The sequence below is a fragment of the Lacerta agilis genome, chromosome 12, assembly GCF_009819535.1.
Source record: "Lacerta agilis isolate rLacAgi1 chromosome 12, rLacAgi1.pri, whole genome shotgun sequence".
Classification (NCBI taxonomy): Eukaryota; Metazoa; Chordata; class Lepidosauria; order Squamata; family Lacertidae; genus Lacerta; species Lacerta agilis.
Window position 1 is genome coordinate 30,719,273 of NC_046323.1, and position 13,776 is coordinate 30,733,048.

Below are 13,776 nucleotides of genomic sequence, written 5' to 3' on the forward strand. Positions count from 1 at the left end.
GTCCTTTAAAAGAGGCCCTGTGGGTATAGAGTACACGTGTTCCACAGGGCCTCTTTTAAAAGACTCACCCTGTATAATTGCAGCATATCTTCATTGCAACTTCCTTGTTTCTCTGGGCTGTTAGAAGAAGACATCTTCTGCTGAAATATTGGTGGGTGGGTGAGTGAGTCGCAGCAGGCTCTGATACTGAGAAGACTAGAAGTGGGTTCCTTTAGCTATTGATCTTGAGCAGGCTTCCTCAACCTCGGCCTTCCAGATGTTTTTGTCCTACAACTCCCATGATCCCTAGCGAGCAGGACCAGTGGTCAGGGATGATGGTAACTGTAGTCTCAAAACATCTGGAGGGCCGAGTTTGAGGAAGCCTGATCTTGAGGGCTGCTGCTACAGTCACTTGGAGGCTTCTTAGTGTATAGTGGCTGGCTGAGAGAAGCTAATTAATTAAAATGAAATTCCCTTTAAACCACTTCAGCATGAATGAAAAATTCCGTAAATGTTTGCAAGTGAAGACTGATGTTTACCATGTCCTGAACACTATTTCTTTCAACACAGCTCATCTTGATGTATTGCTAAGTCTGAACTCTTCATTCTAATATTTTCTAATATATTTTCAAATTGATGAGACGCGACTCTAAGCGCTAGCCAGATGCATCCCTCATGCCCTGTCTAATAGCTTTCCCAAACCTATTACACATCAAGAGACTAAGCTTCTCAGAAAGCCATAAATAACTCGGAAGATGGATGCAGAATTTAAATCAGAAAACAAACTGCAATCGCTGCATGTGACCGAGAGTATGGAAATACAGAAGACATGTAGGAAATGTGGTACTATGGGGCAACATAATGAAATTAAGTGTCCTAAAAGCTCGCAGGGTCTGGACACACACTGAACCATATGACTGGAAAAGGCCGTCACATTGAGCTCTGATCAGCAATAAATACATCAGCCTCCAACAAATCACACCATGGAATCTAAACAACTCTGTAACACAAGCAGAGAGCTTATCTTCCTAAAGGACATTCGGATTAAGTCCTTCTGAATGACATAAAACAGTAAATTAAGCCACAAGCAAAGAACCCCAGGATTAGAAATCATTCAGATTTTAGGAAAATTTTCTCTTTATCCACCCATATTTTTTTAAACTGATTTGGCTCAGATTATAATGGAGCTGCAGGCCAGTTGGCAGAAATTTAATAGGATCTCCTTTAAGAGACACTCTAGGATAGTCATATGTGACCCAACTCTACAGAGAGACCCAGTCTGGTATAGTGGTTAAGGTGTTTGACTAGAAATCTAGTAGAGATCTGGGTTCAAATCCCCATTTGGCCTCACTGCATGACGGCTTAGTATACCTCAGCCCAATCCACTTCACCGCATTGTTCTGACGACCTGCTTCAGGAGATGCAGAGGAAATGCTTTTGAATAAGCAGTACAACCCAACTCCACAGAGAAAGCCAGTGTTGTATAGTGGTTAAAATGTTGGACTGGGAATATAGAGATCTGGGTTCAAATTCAGTCTCACTGCATTACTGGTTTAGTCAGTCTGCCTCGGTGCAGCCCACCTCACCAGGTTGTTGTGGGGGCAAAGGGCAGTAGCCCATCTATGCCACTCTGTGCCCATTGGCGGAACAATAAGATCAAATGCAAATAACAGTAACTCCTAGCCCTTTGGAATGCTCACATGCTGTAACTCTCAGACAAGCTGGACTCCTCCAGATAACTCCCTCTTTCTCTATTTCCACTGCTTCATTCAACTCTGCTCTCATGGCTGCATTCAACTATTGTTGCAAAAGGCTTTATCCATGTGGAAAAAGTAACACTGGGGCTTCAGTAGCTAGCTTTCTTTTGCAATGTTGTTTTATCAAGCGCAAAGGACAAGTTGATAAAGGCATCAAAGTATATCAGAAGTGGCCTTTTGCAGTTCTTGAATTACTGGGGGCACCTGCTCTCACTACCTTTTGTAGTAGTCCTCTTAGCTACTGTTCTTAGAAGGCTACCAAGTGGCATGATTTTGGATAAAACCTGAGGAAGTCAAGGGCCCAGAGTCCCATAATTTGAGAACCGACCTGTTGTTGATTGCTGATTCTGCTTAGCTGAATAAAGTACTACTGGGTCACTGCCACCAGAGCTATACATGTTACCCTGTTGATTGCTGAGTCAATGCCACTTTTTGGATGAAAGTGCTCTAACTACCACAGATGCAGTGTCTGGATGGATGAGTGTGCCTCTAAAAGCATTACCTTTGAGAAAGAGAGATGTGGACATTTTGATCAGATCAGATCACCTGCATAGGGTACTTCATATGGTATATACACTTTACGTTGTTTCTTTTTAACCACTTGCCATATCCCAGCTGGCATCCATTTGGCCTGCCCCGTGGTACTGTTTTCAGAACCAGAAGTTTCATAGTAGCACTATGTGATGTTGATATATCCCATGACTTACATTGCAAAGAGAGATTGAGAGATGGGGCCTAAATCATTTGACAGATGGTTCTCCACATCTGTGTATGGTGGCCATGTGTCCTTCTTTACAGAGGACATTCCTCTATATGGAGGGCTGTCTAAGAACAGTCCTCTATTTGAAGATGTCTTCTAGTTGAAGAGCTGTCTGGTTTAAATATAAAGAAGAGAGAACAGGGGCATTGAAATTGACAATTGGGTTAAACCACAGAGCCTAGGGCTTGCCGATCAGAAGGTTGGCGGATCAAATCCCCACGATGGGGTGAGCTCTTGTTGTTCAGTCCCAGCTCCTGCCCACCTAGCAGTTCGAAAGCATGTCAAAGTGCAAGTAGATAAAAAGGTACCACTCCAGCGGGAAGGTAAATGGCATTTCCGTGCGCTGCTCTAGTTCACCAGAAGTGGCTTAGTCATGCTGGCCAGATGACCCGGAAGCTGTACGCCGGCTCCCTTGGCCAGTAAAGCGAGATGAGCACCGCAACCCCAGAGTCGTCCGCAACTGGACCTAACGGTCAGGGGTCCCTTTACCATTACCTTTTATCACCTTGATGAACATTCTGAGAAGGCACATAGGTTACCTGGTCTTCCTAATTATGGTAAGGTGCATTTGTGTTTAAATGATAGCCATTCTTTATAAACTTGCTTCTATACATATAAACCAACATATGTAAATTGTATACAAATCTGTGCCCCCTTTTTATCCTCTTTTGCTTTGCTTTGCTTTGCTTTTTTCTCTTGCTCCCTTTTGGTGATGTGTAAGTGGCCACCCTAATATGCGCTCAATAGGTCTGTGGAATGAACAAACACATTTTTAGATAATTGCATGTCTTAGACCCGAATTTTCTCTTGTAATGATTTTTGGAGCAGCTGGCTGTCAGTCAAACAAACAGAAGAAACTTAAGTTATCTACCGAAAGGCACTGTTGAATTCACAGAGGCTGTTTATTCGCAGTTTTTAGAGACAGGTATGTTTTGGTTTGATAAAGTCCCATCATGACTGAAGAGCAGTATGTACAGAGCTCTGTGTGTCTGTCAGTCACCGCAACGCTCAACAGGCTATGATCAATAAGAACAGAAAGAGGGTGTCTTGAACACCAGCTGAGAGACTCATTCAGTATACAAAGGACAAATCATTGAACATATTGACCCATGCTTTAGGAAAACAGTCTGGGGAAGATTTAGGGACCTTACATTTTGGCTGGTACATAAGGAACAAGCAGATATTTGCTTTCTTCTTGCATGCAATTCTTTTGTCTTGGTATTCAATTTGTGAAAATTAGGTTTTCATGGCTCATATCAGCTTGGAAGTTTCAGGCTGAGAATGCCCATCCAAGCCTTATTCCAAAATGTATAGAGCCTAGTTATTGATGCACTTCCCCCCCTTCTCAATTTTCCCCACTTCATATTTTAAACAGGAATCCTGAGGTCTCATGAGAGTTTCCTTTTGATAACTAGCCCATTTCTCCAAAACAGTCATAGGTAACTTTGGAAATCAATTCTAGCTTTTAGAAACAGAGCACCACTTAATGTTTATAATTACAAAAGGAAGGATCAGGAAAGGCAGGTTAACATGACCTTTGAAGGATCCAGCTAGCATCTCTCCAGGACTTTAGCTGGCCTCTGGGTCTACTTATTTGTTAGCTCTGCAGAACTTCAGAGTGGGGGGGGGGGAATCTAAAGTGTGAGTTGCTGGTAGTAGCTGTTGGAATTTTGGCTCGTTGTGCCTGATGCCTGGTGATTTAGGAGGTCCATGTACTCAATGAATCTGATTTATTTGTAGCTCACAGTCCATGGCAATTGTTGAAAGATTCCAACAAGTATCAGGCATGGAAAATCCTTTTGGATCTTAGCACCGATATTTTTGTTTGCTTGCTTACCTTTGGCATTCATGTGGTTGTCTGTCTACAGTTTAATGCTTTTCTGTTTGTCTGACAGGTAAGCTGCAAAGTGCTTCAGTTTTTTCACCAATACATGATGGGCTGTAACTACTTCTGGATGCTTTGTGAAGGCATTTATCTTCATACTCTCATTGTGGTGGCAGTATTTGCTGAAGAGCAGCGTCTGCACTGGTATTACCTCTTGGGTTGGGGTATGTGGCATTTCCCCTCCTTCCTGTTCTTTAATTTCTTCTGTTCTTTTCTTCTGGTTTCCAGTGGCTGGAAGTGTGAGGGCCCCTAAGCCAGCTGGTGGCGGCACTGCAGAGGGAGCAAGGTTTTGTTTTTGTTTTCTGTTACGTATTAGGCAGTGCTCCTGATGAATCATAAAACTTAGTACCGATATTCTACTTTGAAAAGTATTTGATTTAAGAGAAGACATAAGACACTTACAAATTTACTGGTACAAAAGCCCCCCACAGAAATTGGAAGTTAAGGCACCTGGGATTAAAAGTCTGTGTCCTTTAAGCAGGACCTTTAAGCACACTACAGTTTGAAAGATTGTGCTTGCATAAAATCATTAATTTATTTATATAACAATTAATATTAATAATAAAAATATTTTACAATATATTTACAAATATATAAACACACACACCTACAGACAAACATATAGAAAAAAGAAGGGAAATGCTAAAGCCAGGTCTTGTGTATTGTTAATTGCAGTGTTCCTAGCAGTGCTTATAGTTCAACAGTACATTGCGTTTTATTGCACCCAACAATGAAATCCCATTTCTCAATAAAGCAGTTGCTAACTTATCTTCTTTTCTTTACTCCAGAAGGATTTTCTTATTGCAATCTGCATACTTTATAATCATGATCACTCACTGTGCAGAACCAGTGAGCTGGCCAGAAATATAGGTGCCCCTGAGAAATAATCACGCCTGGTTTGAAGTATGAGGAGCAATGATTCCCTTGTCCTTTTTAAATGATCCCTACGTGCTATTCCCAGAGATGGTGCCTAGGATGGGTTGAGGTGGGAACAATGGTGTTCAAGGAATGCCTTTGCATTAGATGAATTGCTTGTTAGACAGATTGTCATAAGAATAGTCTCCTAGAGGCTACCACAGCTTCCAGCTATAGTAACTCCATCCCATAGCATGTTATGCCCCACGTGAACCAACTGGACTTAGCTTAGCAAAATGGCCTCTCACATTAGAGCAAATGGATTGTGCATCTCAGTAAGTGGGCCAAATTGCATAGTATGCCCAAAATATTTATTTTGACATTGGGTCCGATATATTTGACTAAAAACCTTGTGACAGTAGCTGGCTTATTCTTGTATTTGGTGCATTGTGGTAATGTGTGCCACCCTGCATGAATTTTAACATGAATCGATATCCATGAGAATGCTAATCGGGAGATGACTAAATGAACTATCTGAATTTTATTAAGAAGAGCTGTTAAAAATGCAAAGCCAATTCCTGCCATACTTCCATGGCAGACAAACCCCTTGCCCGTTTTGCCTTTGTCATCCTGACAGCTTTGCACATTACAGTTTCACTTAAGTAGATGTTAAAACCACTCAGGTGGAGCAAGGAAGCAAGAGTTATCAGAGTTATCTGAGGCTGAAATTAGAACTGCTTGCAAGAAGAATGATCTTGTTTTTATTCAAGCAATCTGAATGCAGATTGTTTCCATAAACCTTTCGAACGTCGCTCCAATATCATCAGCAGTAATGACATATCACAAACATTAACATACCAGAATGCTGATGTTTGGGTAAGTTTTGAAATCATTTGCAAGCCTTCACCCAAAATCCACATAACTCAACTACATGTTGGTTTTTCATCAAAAGCACATTCTAGTTTTGAAATGTTTATATGCTAACAAAAATAAAGTGTAAAAAAGTTTCTCTGACCGTGTTTTTTTGAAATGTGAAATTAGATTCCAGTCCTTTATATGCTTACCTAGGAGTAAGTCCAACTGATCTCAGAGTAGACGTGTATAAAATTGCACTCTCAAAATCATTTTCTGTCTTTATCCTCAAAGCAGCCCAGTTACTGTTGCCAGTTCCGATGAATTTATTTTCAGTTACAGCAAAAAGAGAGCAGGGCTCATTGCTTAAACCTGAAGAATACGAGAAGGCATAGACTCAGCTGAGAAGTAATGCCAAACCATGGTTTAGTGTTATGGGGACAAGCACGCAGCAGCCTTGGATTCACACACTCCCATCTCCTCCTCCTTTATAAACGACAGGAGGTGATTAAAAGCTTTGGCCTTCGATTTCGAAGTAACCAGAGTTTCTTGAGTCATGCAAACCCAGGGACGGTGGTTTGTTCTGACTTGTTAGTTAAAACAAACCAGGATCAAGTCATGTAAATAAAAGCAAAAGAACCTTGTTGAATCAAACCAAAGCTCCATCTATTGCAGCATCCTGTTCCCACAGTGGCCAGCCAGATGCCCATGGGAAGCCTGCGATCAGGCCATTAGTGCAACAGCAATCTCCTCACTCCTACTCCCCAGTGACTGCTTCTCAGAGGTAGACCACCCTCAGAACTGAAGCCACCATGATTAGTAGCCACTGATAGCCCTGTCCTCCGTGATTTGTCCAATCTCCTTTTAAAGCCATCTCAGTTGGTGGTTGTCGTCATCACTACATCTTGCAGTAGCGAATTCCATAGTCCTCTTTTTACACTGTGATGAATGGGAGAAAACCTTAACAGCAACACTTTCTTCATAGGACTAAAGTCCTATGGAGCACATGCATACTTGCAGAATTAGTCATTTGCCGTGGAAACCATTTGAGGCAGGGAGCATGCTTTTAAAGTGTAGAAGTCTTTGCCAATCTACCGTATTGGCCTGAATATAAGCCGCGCCTTTAAAATTGGGGGGGGGGAGAAAATACCTGAATTTAAGGTACCCTATTCCTCGCTGCTCCTGGCTGCACACTGGGCAGAGGAGGGGGAGCCGCACTGCGCTGCCGGTGGCCTTTCCCCTTCCTCGCTCTCTCCCTTCCCGGCCTTGGGGGAGAGGACGGGGGACTACGCAGGGGGCGGGTGCCTCTTTGCCGCACTCCTGGCGCTGTTTGCCCCCGTGCTGCTGGCTGCATACCATAAGGTCGCGAATATAAGCCACACTTTAACTTTTCATGGTCGGAATTTGGGGGGGGGGGGGGAGTGAGGCTTATATTCAGGCCAGTACGGTATTTAGAGGCATACGGCTCTGAACATTATTATAGAAAAGAATAGCTCTTAAAATGAGTGGCAGCAGTTTGCTTTAAAATGGCAGCATTTTATTTATTTATTTTAAAAAAACCAGATGGAAATCAATAACCAAAGAAAGTATTCCATGCTCCACTACACCTCACCCCACAAATGTTAGTATAATCAATATCTATAAGCAGTCCCTCAAACTGAATTCCCTGACATTTATTTATTTTTAGTTATTTTAGCGTTTTTGGAGGCTTACCTCAACCAGAGCAATGATTTGAGTGCAAAAACTTCTCACTCCTTCAGACACCCTGAGCCTGCACTTAATTTGACAGGGGCAAGCTTGTCAGGGCAGTGTTAAAAGAAAAATGCTTTGGAAAAATAACTGTATGTATGTGCTTGTCAGCCTTAACTCCATGGCTTGCCTCAGCCAGCAGCGCTAACATCTCTCACACTGACAAGGCATATTCATTACAAGACTCGGTTGTAAAGGTTCTTTCGTACAGCCAGAGTGAGAAATATATTTACAGTCAGTGGCCAACTTACGCTGACTGCATGCACAACATACATTTAAAGAACAAACAATGCTGGGAACTATAGTGTGCTGGGAATTGTAGCATGGTGTAGGTTAAACCTCATTTCCCAGGATTCTTTGGGGGAAATCTCTTGCTGTGCCCCTCTCCTTTAGTAAGAACCAACAGGATCTGGAAAGCTGCAGGTTCCTCACACTTTAAGGCCTTCATATGTAGTAGCTGTCTTGTGGGAACATTCTTTATCCCATAGCTACTGCACTTTACACTGAGAGAGATAGGCTTGTTATTCTGTAATTCACATTTCTTTATGATTTTCACAAGGTTTTTTCAGCCTAACATAGATTGCATTACAAAAACTGAAATGTGATGCATATAATTATCCATTCTAGGGTTTCCTTTAGTGCCGGCATCAATTCATGCTGTGGCAAGAACCAAATACTTCAACGATAAGTAAGTATCATGTTTGTTCTTTATAGCTTACTTCGCATTTCTTTATAAAAACAAAGCAATTTTGCTCTTTTAGTAAATGTTTTTTTCTCTCCTTCCAGCTGCTGGATTAGTGTTGACACTCACTTGTTGTATGTTGTTCATGGGCCTGTGATGGCAGCTTTATTGGTGAGAAAATCATTTGCTATTGCATTAAGAGCACTGTATTGTTATTATTTTGTCCATTATTATTATTATTATTACCACCAAATTGGCCCGGATCATAGCTGTCAACCTTCCTTCCTTTTTTTTTTTTTGCATTGGGAAACGGCCATAGCTGTCAACCTTCCCTTTTTTTGCAGTGGGAAACAGCGCTGGAATAAGGGAATTTCCCGCAAAAAAAGGGAAACCCCTTCCCCCCTTCGTTCCTTCAGCCCCGCACTCCCAGGCTGCTTCACGAATATAAGCCGCACTTTAACTTTTCACGATCAGAAATTGGAAAAAAAGTGCAGGTTATATTCGGGCCAATACGGTATCTAAATCCAAGTAAATGGTACTCAGAGTGGACCCACTGAAATTAATAGGCCTAAATTAGCCATGACCATTAATTTCAGTTGGTCCGCTCTGAATCAGACTAACATTGGATACAACCTGTTATTTTTTCTTATTTTTATTTTATTAATGGTATTATTAATGATTACAGTTATGACTTAGTATTTGTATCCCCCTTTTCTGCATAGCACCCAACACTGCTAATAGCAACAATTTAAGATTATTTAAATTTTAAAATAATACAGCAATGTAAAACTATTTCTGAGCAAACCTGGTTAGAATCAGACAGGTGCACTGCAATCCTATGTGTGCTTACTTGGAAGTAAGTGCGTAGGATTGCATTCTGAGGCTATAAGCCTGCACACACTTAGCTGAGAGTAAGCCCCCTTTGAAAGCAGTGGGGGCTACCCTATGTATGTGCAGCTGTTTTCATGGGGGGAGTGTGTTTCAAGACCTTAAAAAAAAAAAACATGTTGAGGTCAGGCATGTGCAAACATGTTTACACCACTGCACACTTAGTTAAATGTCTGGGTAGGGCCAGGTTGGACGCCTGTCTGAAATCCTGGAGAGCCACAACTACGGTAGTCATTGTAAAGCAGGGATAGCCAACATGGTGTGCTCCAGATATTGGACTACAGCTCCCATCATTCCTGGCCGTTGCCTCTGCTGGCAGGGGCTGATGGGAGTTGTAGTGCAACAACACCTTGGCTGCCCCTGGTGTGGAGCTAGATTTGAGCTAGGTTTTCTAATATAAGGCCACTTCCTGTGTTCCTAACGCAATCCATGCAAAGATGGAAAGGGAACTGTATAAAGAAACAGTTTTTGTCGCAAGCCTCAATTCTCTGCACGATGTCTTGAGCATAATATGAGCAAGTGTTTCCTTTCCTTCCTTTCTGTATAATCATGCTGTGTCTCTTCTTCTCTTCACACCACCACCTTTCTTGTGCCTCCTTGGCTGAATTTACATGCCTTTTTCAGCTTTTTTCTTATGTGTTCTTCCTTCAGCTTCTTTTATTATCCCTGCAGCTTGATACATCTTTGTCTTCTTGTTAATTGGCCCCGTGTGATCTTTTGAAGGAGCTGACTCATTATTTTGGGATATTTGTAGTTCCTGGTTGACTCCAGATAGCTGGAAAGCACGAGTGGCGGCAGGGAGCTTCTCAGTATGCCAGACATGGTTTCAGCAACATGATTGTATTGATTATGTGGTTATATATGTATATATCTATAGCATTAGGCCAACATATTTTAGCTCAGTGGTTTTCGGTACTTTTAAATGATGCAAAAGTCATCTTAGAGACTGGATTAATATTCAGGAGGCAGGGAGGAACTAAGGAATTTCCAGCTGGGAGTGGGTCTCTTACCTTTAAAGATGAAATTGTTATTTCCTCCCCGTCTCCGCCCTCCTTTTCTAATTAGAAGGAAGGAAGGAGGAGTTTGGATTTCATATCCCGCTCTATCACTACCCGAAGGAGTCTCAAAGCGGCTAACATTCTCCCTTCCCTTCCTCCCCCACAACAAACACTCTGTGAGGTGAGTGGGGCTGAGAGACTTTGAAGATGTGTGACTAGCCCAAGGTCACCCAGCAGCTGCATGTGAAGGAGCGGAGACGCGAACCCGGTTCACCAGATTACGAGTCTGCCGCTCTTAACCACTACACCACACTGGCTGGTGGGAGGGAGAAAGCTTTGTTGCTGCTTCAAGTAGCATATTGGCTGCCCTCAGGAACCCAGAAGCTTTCCTTTTGAAATTTGGGGAATAAGGCCCTGTGTGAACAACTCTATATAATGTGTTTGTATGCCATTTTTCATCACTTCAAAATAACCTCAAAGAAATTTAACAAAAGAATAAATAAACCACATCATTAAAAAATCACATAACAAAATAGAAGTAATAGTATGGTGTCAATAACAGAACACAATCATAAAACCAGCACTATAATACAAGACAGACTGAAGGTTCAAAACCATCTAACCCAAGTATCCAAAAGTGATACAAACTAAATAAAATGTTTTTTAATTTTAAAAAATGTGCCCAAAGTGTTTCACAACAGCATACCAAATGAACAATAATAAATATAACAGTTCAGAAAACATACTCCCTAAAAATAACCAGGCTGAGTTGTACTCAGTGTGGCGCTAAGACTGAGGTTCCATCATTGAAAAGATTTCTCCTAGAGCAACACAATCTTCTCCCCCATCTCTTCCCCACCCCAACACACCCACTAAATCTGTTTCAAAGATGATTTGGGGGTGGTGTGGGGCACGCAGGGGAGGAAATCCCCTTGCGCTAGTGCTAAGATGTGCACTAATGCAAAGCATTAGTAAGTTGAATACTGCCCAAAGTCAATAAATAGCGAAAATAAATCTATACAGTATTATTTAAAACAATACCCAAAAAAAGCTAACCTAATTGAACAGCTTGGAACTGAAAAAGAGAAAGAATGGCGTCCAACACAGAAATAAAATGGTGGTATACAGAATGGGGGGAGGGGAGCACTGTTCTGATAGGACCTTCCATGAAAGCTCACCACCCGAGCAAAAGGTAGGAATGGCCAGCCTTAATATGGATTGTAGCCGCTACCGCCAAGCAAAGCTCTTGAACTGGCTACCACGAATCTTGAAGCAGTTCCATGCCTGTGTATTGCTTCCTTCCTAGATTTTGATAGAAACTGTTTCTAAAAGGATTGCAACTGGCAAGTATATAGGAGGCTGCCATATACCAGGTCAGACCATCTAGCTGAGCACTGTCTACACCAACTGGCAGGAGCTCTCCAGGGTTTCAGACAGGGAGTGTCTCCTGCCGAGGATTGAACCTGGGACCTTCTACGTGCAAAGCACCTTCCCCACAGCTTTATATACATAACCCGTGTAAGATTGGGATGTTGACACCCCCAGAAGGTTCAAAACGGGATGACCTGGTATTTAGCTTTTGCCTGCAGACACGTGCGTTATAAGAACAAATACTCTGGCAATGAGTCAGACGGAAATGGCAACGAAGTAGTCTCAGTCTGTCTTCACAAACTTAAATTAGCTTTCAGTTGTCCAAAAGAGTTTTGATGCCTTTATATATGTGTGTGTGTGTGTGTGTGTGTGTGTGTGTGTATGTATATGCATATGCATATGTATATGTATGTATATATATTTGGAGAAATAGTAGGTTGCTTATGGTATTCAGGCTTCAATGACTCAATCCATTTACCCAGAATGGAAACGACAAATGATCGTTTTCCGTGTAACGGTCTGTGAAAGAGAGCTGCTGCACTTAATGCCATACTAAATTTCATCATCTGGATGGGAATACTTTGCATGCCCTCTGGCCTCTCGAGAACCACAACCAGCTCAAGATTTATCGCAGCAGTCTTATTTCCCCGCCCCCCCTCCCCTCTGGGACCATAAAGGCCAAGGCTGGCTGATGATATGCAAACCTTTTCCTATTTTTGAACTCCACCCCAAGCTTTATGCTTTGGTTACTCTGCAAAGTAAAACCCATCATCTTTTTTAAAAGGAACTCTAATCACTTTCAGAAAAGAAACGAAAGGGAAAAAAACAGGTGTGATGATTGCTGGCTTCAAATCCTCTCCTTTACTATCTGGCTTGCTCATTACGGTGCTGCCTTTCCAAAAATACATTGGCTATGAGCTCAGAAGCCACTGGAGGAGAGATAATGGTACTTGGGCTCAAAGCAGACATGTCTTTTCTTAATTGGTGCAGTGTCCGTGTTGCTTCCAGAATCATATGATTTCGGCTTAAGCAGTCTGAGGAACTGAGCTCACAAAACCAGTTTTGTAGGGAAAGTAACCGTACAGGGCCCTGATTCAGGTTGTGATTCCAATGGGTATCTGCTGTTTGCCCCCTGAATGAACCATTTGCTGTAAAACTGCATACTATACTTGGGAACAAATGGGGCAAGGGGATTTTCAGCAGGAAACCAGTACAGAGCCCCTGTCCAGATAAGGAGTGCATTCTGGATCAGGGTGGATCTGTGGTATAAACCACTGAGCCTCTTGGGCTTGCTTGAATGGAAGGTCAGCGATTCAAATCCCTGCGACCAAGTGAGCTCCCGTTGCTCTGTCCCAGCTCCTGCCAACCTAGCAGTTCGAAAACATGCCAGTGTAAGTAGATAAATAGGTACTGCTGTGCTGGGAAGGTAAACAGCATTTCCGTGTGCTTTGGTTTCCGTCACGGTGTTCTGTTGCACCAGAAGCGGTTTAGTCATGCTGGCCACATGACCCAGAAAGCTGTCTGTGGACAAACGCCGGCTCCCTCAGCCTGAAAGCGAGATGAGCGCCGCAACCCCATAGTCGCCTTTGACTGGACTTAACCGTCCAGGGGTCCTTTACCTTTACCTTATTACTGCTCACGTGCTTTGTCATCAAAATAAAGTAGACCATTTAAGCACCTGTTTTTAAAACAAAAAACAAACCAATAATTCTGCCTTTATACAGGGGCAGAGACCTTTTTGTCCATCTTGCTCAGTTCTCTCCACACCACTGGTCTTCAGCTGATGGGTTGGGACCCAGTGGATCACAGCCTGATCCAAGGTGGGTCACAGCAGGAGCACTACCACCACTTTATGGTAAAAGATTAAGAAATGAGTCCTCAAGTGCATATTTGGATTATGAGTGAGTCCAGAAAAAAAATTGAAGATGCCTGATCTACACTAACCAAACAGTGGTTTTTTTCCAGGATTTCAAACAGCGAGTCTCTCCCAGCCCTACCTG

At 42.4% G+C, this 13,776-nt stretch overlaps 1 protein-coding gene across 1 annotated transcript in view; it reads left to right on the forward strand.

Moving 5' to 3' along the window:
• CALCR (calcitonin receptor) overlaps window positions 1-13,776 on the forward strand; it is a 67,589-nt gene that overhangs the window by 37,197 nt on the left and 16,616 nt on the right. Inside the window, exons 7-9 of the mRNA XM_033165704.1 lie at window positions 4,392-4,545; window positions 8,465-8,525; window positions 8,624-8,690. Of these exons, the coding sequence (XP_033021595.1) occupies window positions 4,392-4,545; window positions 8,465-8,525; window positions 8,624-8,690 (282 nt within the window). The remainder of the gene's footprint in view (window positions 1-4,391; window positions 4,546-8,464; window positions 8,526-8,623; window positions 8,691-13,776) is intronic.